An 11,007-nucleotide genomic window follows, 5' to 3' on the forward strand; every position below is an offset into this window, starting at 1 on the left:
CATTTTTAGCCATAACAATCCACATAAAAATTCCAGGTTTCAAATCTATTTATTTATTTATTTATTTTAATTCTTTTATTTATTTATTTTTCATTGTTACAGAGTAAGCGAACTGATCGAATGTAATGTTTCAGTAATGACCTTTTGCCAGTATGACAATGACGTATTCCAAAAGTACAGTGGATCACATAAAAAAAGAAAGAAAAGGAAATCTGAGGAGGGGATTCATAAAGGTTACCACAAATGTGTACACTTTGAGTAACCTTTCTGAGTGAATAGGTAGCAAAAGCATTGTGGTAGGGCTTGAACTCAAAAAGGTTGCACAAAGTGTACACTTTGTGGAAGCCTTTATGAATCCCCACTGATCATATACCCAGTGAGTGAAAGACAATTCTGAATCCAGACAGTGAAATGCCAAGTGATTGTCAAGCAATGTTGGTGAATACAACTACCAGTCACAAAGCAGCATTATTTCACTGTTTCCTAGCTGAGTTGGAGATTGTGTAAGTATGATGAAGAGGGAAAAGACAATATTGCAAACTAGCAGTTAGTAAGAAACATGCCTGCTTTTTTTAATGTCGTTCAGGGCAGTATGTATGGCTCTTCAATTAGTTGTCATTTTTTCTTATTCTGGTGACTCGATCACCAGGGCTTGTAATATGTGTGTGTGTGTGTGTGTGTGTGTGTGTGTGTGTGTGTGTGTGTGTGTGTGTGTGTGTGTGTGTGTGTGTGTGGGTTCAGTTTGGAATCTTGAAATACTGAAATATTGAATTTCAGTATCTCGAGACCAAAGTGTTGAATCTGCAGTTGTGCGAAACTGCAGAATGTCAAACCCGCATTAGTGATGGCATGTTAGGTAAGTGTAATTTTTTTAAGGGTTTTGGGGAGGGTTTGTGTGTATGTGAGTGTGTTGGGGGTTTTTAGATGTGGGTTCGGGTAGTTAGGTAAGAGTATGAGTGTGTAAGTATTGAGAGTGGTGGTGTTTGCATGTATGTGATGTGTGTTTGTGCAAGGGGGGTGTAGAATGTGTGGTGGTGGGTTGTCTTTTGGTTTTTAGTGTGACCTTGGAGTTAGTATATATAAGTAGCAGGGGTATGGGGGGTGCAGGGGGGGGCTTGTCCCCCTGCTTATAGGAAGGGTAGGTGTGTGTGTTTGTTTTGTTGTGTTCGTGTGTGTTGCTTTGTTGTAGTGTCGGGAGGTATGTGTATTTGTGTTTGTTTGTGTGGTGTAGTGTTTTTTTGACAGTTGTGGTTTTGAATTTCGCGGTTTTGGGTTTCGGGTTTGTGAGTTTTCAGCTTTATAGTCTCGAGATACTGAAATTCAATATTTCAGTATTTTGCGATTATAAAGTGAATGTGTGTGTGTGTGTGTGTGTGTGTGTGTGTGTGTGTGTGTGTGTGTGTGTGTGTGTGTGTGTGTGTGTGTGTGTGTGTGTGTGTGTGTGTGTGTGTGTGTGTGTGTGTGTGTGTGTGTGTGTGTGTGTGTGTGTGTGTGTGTGTGTGTGTGTGTGTGTGTGTGTGTGTGTGTGTGTGTTTGTGTATTCCTTCAACAGCTGGGCTGCTATGTACATTGGTTCCTATATCCTCTATGGTAAAGTGACCTAGAGCCAAAACTTTGCAATATCTTAATCCCTAATGTTAGCACCAAGTAGTGACAAATTAGGAGTTTGCAGTTCAAAAGCACACTGTGATAGGATGGAAGAACAGTTTAGAATAGCAGCCAGGAAGAATTGCTCACTGGTGCAGTGTTTAGCATTGCTGTCTCACAGAAGCTGGATATCAAATTCAGCCCTCAGCTGATGTGCCTTCTGTGTACAAACTACATGTCCTTCTAGTATCCACCTGAATTTTCACTGGTGTTCTGGTTTTCTCACATATCCTGAAGACAATCCGTAGGTAAAGTGACAGTCATCGAAAATGTCCATAAGTGCATTACTATGCTTCCTGCAATGAGCTAGTCTCTGCTCAAAATTACTTTCTCTTTACCATGAGTACCCTGACTGCCAGGGTAGGTTCCAGCTCCACCATGACCTTGAATTGGATTTGGAGGGTAAATGGATATTGAATGAAGGAATATGATTGACTAAGATATGTAATCATTCATTTCCCTATACCAGTGGTACCCAACAGGGGATTCTGGGGAGTTGGAGTCTATTGGGTGCCATTACCAAATGCAAATAATGCATACACTGGATGGTACCAGACAGCAAAGTAAATAGTTTTAAATGTTAGCTTAGAAACTTTGGATTCTGTTCTGCTCTGTTTGTGGGAAACAAATAATTGCATGGAAGTATAATCTACTAGATGCAAAACTAGTTATGTACATTGAAAAGATGTTCATAGGTTCATAGGATGATACCAGGCTATTGGCCCGGAGGCCCTTATAAGCCTAGCCAAGAATTTCAGCCATGTTCCCACAAAGTCAGCACCTGTTTCCCCTGTCCAGCAGAGACACAGGTGGGATCCCAGGGGTGTATTTTCTGTTTCCCATACAGTCATCCAGGTTCCTCTTAAACAGGGCTAGAGAGGTACTCTGCTTGACATGGAGAGGGAGTCTATTCCACAGATGGGGGAGTCATTGGGACACAAATCTATCCCACCAACAAGTTCTATTAATGTCACTGACCAGGTTGAGGCCTTGTGTGTGGGTTGCGTGAGTGGAGTTTGACTTATGGATATGCAGCAACTCCATCAAGGCTGAGTCTGAGATGGCCTTGTATGCCAGACATAGGTCACCTCTGAGCAGTCTGTATGAGACTGAGTAGAGGGATAGGACTTTTAGCCTATCTGTATAGGATAGGTGCTTGAGACCCTAGATTTTCCTGGTCAGGAACCTCTGTGGTCTCTCCAGCTGCTGCATATGCTTGGCAAGGTACATGCTGAAGGAGGCATTGTACTCGATAATGGGTCTGACAAGGGAAGAGTACAGGGGTGTTATGACCTCTTTGTTATTGGATGAAATACCCTTACTTATGAGGTGGGTCATGTAGAAAACCTTCCATACAATGAAGGCAACATGGTGGTCAAACGTTGGGTTGTTATCAACCTGGGTGCCCAAATCCCTCATGACTGATTGCATGCTTAGTACATTGTTATTAATGTGATAATTAGTGGGGATGTCATTTTCCCCAAGGGGATAATTATGCATTTCCTGGCATTCAGTTTGAAGCCATGCTTCTGGCACCAGTAATTAGTTTGGGTAAGATCCTCTTGGAAGATGTTCACATCAGTAGGGGAATTTATGACAGTGCCCATCTTGCAGTCATCTGCAAACTTGGTCAGCCTCTTGTTATGGGTCTACTACTAGAGGTGGCTTCCCCTATTTTGACTGAGTGGGTTTTATCAGTGAGCCAGTTAGCTACCCATCTGGTAACATACAGGTTGATGCCTAGCTGGGAGAGTTTATCTATTATGCCCGAGTGGGGAATAGTATCAAAGATTTGGGGTAAGTGAAGGTAGATGGTGTGCAGTGTCTTCCCCTCATCCATGGCTTTGGTGACTGTTTTGAAGAAGGCAACCAAGTTTAACAGTAATTCACTGAACCAGTTATATTCTGTTAGGCTTAATGTAATACTGCAGTGTGGCTTTATAAGATAATGGACCCAGAATAACTCTCCTACTGTGGCACTTTTGTATCCAGAACTACTGTAAATTTTTACATAGTTCTGTTAGCTTACAAAGAGCTAAAATAGCATTTCTTGTGTGTTTATCATTTGCTGTACCCAGCTTCTAATAAGTGGGAGAACGGACTTGTTGCATACCCATCATATAGCTTCACAGTTTTAAGTTGGATGAATAACAGCCTCAGTGGCTGTCCTTTAAGCACATTCCTATTCATATGCCCAGACTGATGTCTACTTGCATCACCATCAGTGAAGTCCAGCTTTGTGTCAGAACAGATGATATTCTCTATGTACTGTCAATTTGTCCCACACCCCCCATTTTAGCCAATGAACATGGTGTATTCATCCCCTTCTTGTCTTATCCCTTGCCCCATTTTTTTCACAGTAGGTCATTCAACTTAATGTACTCAGGTTCATTGGTGTGTGCTAGGCTAACAGCCACTAGGGCCCTTTTAAGCCTATCCATGCATCCCAAATCTCTGACAAGTTCTGGTACCCTTAGTAAGTGTAAGCAAAGGCTTGGGAGATGAGCCATTTGCAGGGTGCCTTTGTCTATTAGAGGCATAGGTGCCACACCAGGGATGCATTTCCTGTTCCCCAACCAATTGTCCACATTACGTTTGAATTGGGTTAGGAAGGAACTCTGTTTCACATGGATGGGGAGCCTATTCCAGAGAAGAGGTGGTATCTGAGATACATACCTGTCTCTCCAGCAGGTCCTGTTTATATCACAGGCAAGGTTTTTAAGTTTTTAGAATGTGTAATTCTGGTGCTGTTGTTTTTGCGGATATGCAGGAGGTCCATCAGGGTGGGATTTAATGATGCCTTGTATTACTACTATTAGTGCTGGTCTCACCACAGCTTCATGCTGCTGAGATACAATGCCCCTTTGCTTTGTCTCTCACCAGAAGCAAAACAGTAACACTAATCCCAAGCTGAGAAGCAGGCCGCGTGCTCTTCGGTGGTTAGCAGTCTCATCCTAGATGATGCAGGGATCTGTTGGCTTGTTGTAGTCTTTTCCTGGTAGATGCCTTCAATAGCAATAGACCAATTTGGAAGGTCCCACAAAAACATTTAATGCCTAGTCAGAGAGTCAGGAATCAATGCCTTTTGCTCCTTCTCTTACCAGCAGCAAAACAGTAGCACAAATTCTAAGTTAGCACCTATGAAGCAGTTATCAGGGTTTCTGGTGATCACCAGTGTCCAGGAAATAATGTCCCTATGCTCCTTCACTCACCAGGAGCAAAACAGAAACACTAATCCCAAGATGACAACTGAGAGGCAGAATGTGGACTCTCCAATAATTGGTGGTCTTGGACTAGATGCTGCAGATTTTAAAGATAAGATGGAAAAATGGTATAATATCCTAAGAGTTCCAGTGTGCACTAAGCAGTTAGATATGGGAAGATGGTGTAACTCAAGCTTTAGCAATCTAGGGGAGAGCCACTAATTTTAAAAGAGCAAGATAGATTGGAAGGGATGGGCATTTGGTATTCTGCCTCTATGGAATACAGTTGAAGAACCAATGCATTTAAATAGCTGAAGGGGAGTGACTTCACAAAATGATGATTTTTGTCCTTACTGACAAAAGCTAGTGAAAGAAGAGAGGGATGGAATTATGTGGCCAAATTAACATAAGGGACAGGCAGCTAGAGGGACAGTGACTTGAATGACATAAGACAAGGCTCTGGATGCTTTCCTAGTTTAAATATGCAATAGAAAACAGAATACAATTAAAACACAGTGTAATGAAAACACACTACAATATACATAATAGAAGAAAGAAGGCAATTTCAAATTACAAGAAAGTAATATAAGGAAAAATAAACTAACTTCAATTTGCAATGTATTTCCAGCTTCCTCTAAAATGGGATATTTTAGCTGCAAAAGGTCTGCAGTGGAATCAAATTTTCTGCTCATCGACGCGAGCAGCTGGGTGCATATTTGGTTTTATATTTTAAGCTTTGAGTGATTGGAAAGCATAGTTTGTTTATTTATTTGTCCCTGCTGACTGGGAAAGTCTGACTTGGCAGAGTCCATTTTCAGATGAGGGTCTTGGAGAAACACTCCATTGCAGCACATTTATATTAACAACTGAATGTCAGACAGTTCTAAAAAAAAAACAGTTACATTAATTAATTACTTATTTAATGTATAATGTCTACCGTAAATGTATTCCTTGTTTCTGACAAATCAGACCCTAGGCATGATGTAGTCTTATTGATCCTGCAATTTACGATTAAAATAAAAGTCTTTGTCTTAGTGAAGTGATCTGCATTGTTTTTACTGTCAGTATGCCATTTTGGAATTAAATGCTGTACTGTAGCTTTTCCCAGTTTCTGTTACCCACTGTTTTTGTAAGCATCAATTCTGACCCTGTTTAGCACATTGATCTTCCTTTCTCTAGCTCTGTTTTCCACTGCACTGGCTGGAGACAAGAGCCACTGATTTTCTCATCATGTGGCAAAGTTGTGGGGTTTTGCACCAAACTTTCTACCCTCCACAAGGCAGTTGTCTAGTACACCACCAAAGTGGATCCTGCATAGCTGGTCTAGTGGTAGTTCACACAGTAGCTTGGCAGGCTAAGTAAACGTCTGAGCTCACTTCTATTAACTGCTGCATTACTACATAAACTCCACTTTAGGGGTAGTATCCTACTGTCCCTCTAACATCTCCATCACCTGGTAGCAGAGCCAGCCTTGATCCCTCGACCACTCACTCTCATCCTTCTAGCTGGCTTTCCCAGTACCCATATCTGCTAGATGAACCTGGGTTACTGTGCTGCACTCAGAGCTCCATCCACTTGCATGACAGAACTTACTAAGGATGATAGCTTACATGAGTAGCTGAGACTGCACTGACCACACAACATGCTGTGGCTGAAATGGGCCCATGGGTCCAGTCCGCCCACCTGCATTCATGTAACTATATAAAATAAACTTCACAAATTCAATGAGGTTAAATACACATTATACAATGACCCCCCTCCATTAATATTCGAAAACGTGCACACTGATTGGTCAGCGTGCACGTTGTAAATCAGAATTATACTAATGGAAAAAGGTCCGGTCGCCCAGACCTTTTTCCATTAGTATAACTCCTTTTTCAAAGCAACGGAGAACACAAGATCTTCGTTGTTTTTTACACACTGTCTCGCTATGTTAAATGAGTTTAACATAGCAAGATAGCTTTAAAAAAAGTAACGGAGATCTTCCTATCTCCATTGCTTTTTTTAAAGCTGTCTCGCTATGTTAAACTCCTTTAACATAGTGAGACAGTTTGTAAAAAGCAACAGAGATCTTGCTTTCTCTGTTGCTTTTGCCCACAGCTCTGATGTGCTGCCTAAGCATGCACAGTACATCAGAACTGCCGCAGAATACTGGACAGCTGCGGAAGGGCAGCAATGAGGCATTATGCAATGACATTATTTAAGAAAAGTAATTATTTTTTTTCTTAAATAATGTCATTGTATAATAGCAATAAGGGTGTGGGTAATGCTGGATTTACCCACGGTTGTCTTTGTTTGGCCACTCGGGCTTCATCCTCGTGACCAAACCACACCAACTGTGGATAAATCCAGGATTACCCACACCAAGGCATGGGTCATTGCTATAGTATTAGACATGGTGGCTGTTGTTCATATTGAGGTTCTGTGTGTTGCTGCTGTCATCACACTTTACACCCCAACTTTATATACCACAGTTCTGCAACTCCACAAACTTAATATGAAATATCTTTAGATTATTGTGTTATTTTTACTTAGCCTTTATTGATCAAGTTAGTCACACTAGGCTAGTAGTTAGTCACACTAGGCTAGTAGCTTCTTTTCAGGGGGGACACAAGGTGGTATTGATACTACTAAGGGAAATCTGGCCAGGACATCAGAGACCTTCCCCTTGTTCATAGGTTCATAGGTTCATAGGTAGGTACTAGGCTATCAGCCCTGGGGCCTATACAAGCCCAGCCAAAAAGGTACCCTGTCTTTTGCCACCCAAGAAAATTATTTTCCTGTGCCACTATCGAGCAGAGCCACAGAGGTGATCCCCGGGGTGAATTTCCTATTTCCCATCCAATCATCAAGATTTTTCTTGAAGAGTGCTAATGAGGAGCTTTGTTTGATATAGATAGGTAGTTTATTCTAGAGTATGGGAAGTCTCTGGGACAGGAATCTATCCCTCCGGCATGTTCTGTTTATTGTGGTGACAAGGTTTAGGTCCCTAGAGCGTGTAGCTCGGAGGGATTGGGATTTCTTTAAGTGGAGCATGTCCAACAGCTCTGGGTTTGACATAGCTTTGTAGAGATCACCTCTGAGTAGACGATATGTGACGGAATAAAGCTGGAGTTATTTGAGACGGTCTGCGTAGGGCATCTGTTTGAGGCCGGTAATCCTCTTTGTGAGGTATTTCTGCGGCCTTTCCAGTTGTTGTAGATGTCTTGTGAGGTACATACCAAAAGGGGCATTGTACTCTATAATGGGTCTAATGAGTGATGAGTAGAGGGGGACAATGACCACTTTTTTTCTGGATGAGAAACCTTTTGTGATGAGGTGTGCCACGTCGAAGGATTTTCTGACTACTGTGATGATGTGATTATCAAAGAAGAGACTACTGTCCACCTGTGTGCCAAGATCTCTTATCACACTTTCGGTATTAAGTATACTACCGCCTATGTTGTAGTTCATGGGTACAGAGTTTTTAACAAAGGGGATGACAATGCACTTTTTGGCATTGAGCTTGCGGCCATGGCATCTGTCTCAGTGAGGCCCTTTTGTAGGATGTCCACATCGTTAGGAGTTTCAATTATGGCTCCTAGTTTGCAGTCATCTGTGAACTTCGTTAGCCAAAGACCTTCTGTGTTAGCCTGTACTTCAGAGAAGTAGATACCAAACAGGAGAGGACCCAGGACTGAACCCTGTGGTACTCCACTTGTCACTGGTTTAAAGTCGGATTTGGAGTCTGCTACTTTCACAGTGTGGGTTCTGTCAGTGAGCCAGTTGGCAACCCATCTTGTAACATAGGGATTTATACCTAGTTTAGTGAGTTTATCTATAATTCCAGAGTGGGGGATGGTGTCGAAAGCCTTGGCAAAATCTAGATAGGCTGTGTGAACCACCTTACCCTTGTCTACGGCTTTGGTGACTGCTTCAAAGAAGTCTATCAGGTTTAGGAGACATGATCTGCCTTTTACAAACCCAAACTGGGTGGGGTCCAGAGTTTGGAGATTACCAATATCTTTGTTTATAAGTTCCATGATGATACGTTCCATGGCCTTGCAGACCAGGCTCGTCAGGCTAATGGGGCGGTAGTTCCCGGGGTCTGTGGTGGCTCCCCCCTTGTTCTTTTTGATAGCTGCCATGGGATTATTAACATCCACCTAAGCTACCACCAGCTCACACAGATGGGACCTTGTTTTAAGGTCTCATCAAAGAAGATTATGATTTGTAAGTAGAAAGCTATTCACTTTCAGTTCAAATAACCAAATGTTTTGTTGAGCTGAATTTATGTTCTATTTTCATGATGCTTAAAAGATAAGCCTGCAGGTAATACTAGTACTTATTAGACTTTCATATAGATTTTAGCAAGATAGCATTTAATCTCTCAGAAGACCACTGATTGCAGTAAACTAAGCCTAATCCCCACCAGCAGTAACTGTGGTCCAATATCCGATCATGCAGTGCAGCACCCCAAACAGGAAATGAAACTGGAACACCTATCCACCTCCATTCAGAAAGAGGTACAGTTTAGGTCTGCTGTGACTCTTCCTGATTTCCTCCAAGGTAGAAGGAGCATCATCATGATAGTTACCTGTCTAGTTTTCTTCCTTGTTGCTGTGGTATAGATTGATTTCATGAGAATGTACAGCCTACCACACATGCCCCACTCTCCCTCTAAACTTGTTCATTTTCTCTTTCCTGCCTCCACTGCCCACAGTCATTAGTAGCTCAGTTCATCCAGACTTAGGTAGCCCTCTGACAGGCTCTAATTCTTTCTGAATCTCACTGAACAGCCAGTAGGACAGTCAAATGTCCAATGTCTATGTCACTAGTCTAGCCCAAGTTAAGTAATTCCAAAGTATGATACAAATGACCAAGAAACATTAATTGTAGCTTAGATTCATTAAGTAAGAATACCAGGACTGCACACTTGATGTCTGTAGCTGAAACACGATCAGAATGCAGATTTCCTAATCTTGTTCAAATAAGTTCATGCTTGTTATCTAACAAATAAATTAATCTCAGTCTATTGTGTTATTGCTAAAAATAACTGCAGACTCTATAGCTAGGTGTAAGTACTATTTTTCTATTACCATTTTGCTTTCAGATGCTTAAGTTGTGCGCTCTCTCCCCGCAAACAATGGAGATAGTATTGAACATGTATCAGCATGTGCCTTCAGCCACTTCATGGGTAGAAAAAGTGACTCCTGATGTCTGGAAGGTGAGTAACTATGATTTCAAGAATATGCTTCTTCACGCTTCAGAAAACAAGGATATATCTGTAAATTTTATACAAACGCACACAAGCACATACATGCACACACATATACACACACACACACACACACACACACACACACACACACACACACACACACACACACACACACACAAACATAATTGTGCCTGTGTGTTTATAACATAGGAAAGTGACTCTTGCACTTGTGTTGTGAATGAATGCACACAGTGACATGTTCTGCTGTGTTACAGGCCAAAAAAATCATCCATGGCATCTATTCACCAAAACATTCTGGGAGAGATATACGTATGTGTAGTTGTGTGATCATATTGTAAAATAAGCATGATCATATGGCTTAAATCACAGAAATAATGTAGCAGGTTTATTTATAAATAAACATACACACATATATCTTTTATGGATCTACTCTGAAACATTGACGCCCATATAACCAAATGTTATTTTCCTGAGACAAAAATTGCAAAAACTGAAATACCAGAATGGCGAAGTTTTCCCAGTGTAAGTAAACACTTGCCTAATATGCCCTTTTCTCCACTGTAGTGTGATCCTGGATTTGGTATATATAGTTAGAGGGCTGTGGGGGGTGCAGCCCCCCCCCCCCCACCTAGGTGGGTTTTACTTTGGCTTGTGTTTCATGTAAATTCGGGAAAGTGTTTACTTACCTTGGGAAAATGTCACAGTTTGGACATTTCGGTTTTCACAATTTTCATTCAGGAAAATGAAAATTGGTTATCTGGGACTCGATGTTTCAAAGTAGATACATCTTTTGTTTTTTAGCATGGACTTATCTGAAGATCCTTTTCAGCCATGACCTGGGTCAGAGGGAATGAGGGAATATAGTCAATTGATTTAACAATTATTCATACTTAACTGAAAGTAATAGAAGTTTACTCATGGCATATCTCTCAATCT

At 41.4% G+C, this 11,007-nt stretch overlaps 1 protein-coding gene across 1 annotated transcript in view; it reads left to right on the forward strand.

Annotated features, from left to right (window-relative positions):
* ASB16 (ankyrin repeat and SOCS box containing 16) overlaps window positions 1–11,007 on the forward strand; it is a 212,996-nt gene that overhangs the window by 153,320 nt on the left and 48,669 nt on the right. The window contains exon 4 of the mRNA XM_044055166.1: window positions 9,943–10,056. Coding sequence (XP_043911101.1) covers window positions 9,943–10,056 — 114 coding nt within the window. The remainder of the gene's footprint in view (window positions 1–9,942; window positions 10,057–11,007) is intronic.

Source organism: Protopterus annectens, chromosome 13.part0 (assembly GCF_019279795.1).
Source record: "Protopterus annectens isolate FY-2018-M chromosome 13.part0, PAN1.0, whole genome shotgun sequence".
Lineage (NCBI taxonomy): Eukaryota > Metazoa > Chordata > Ceratodontiformes > Protopteridae > Protopterus > Protopterus annectens.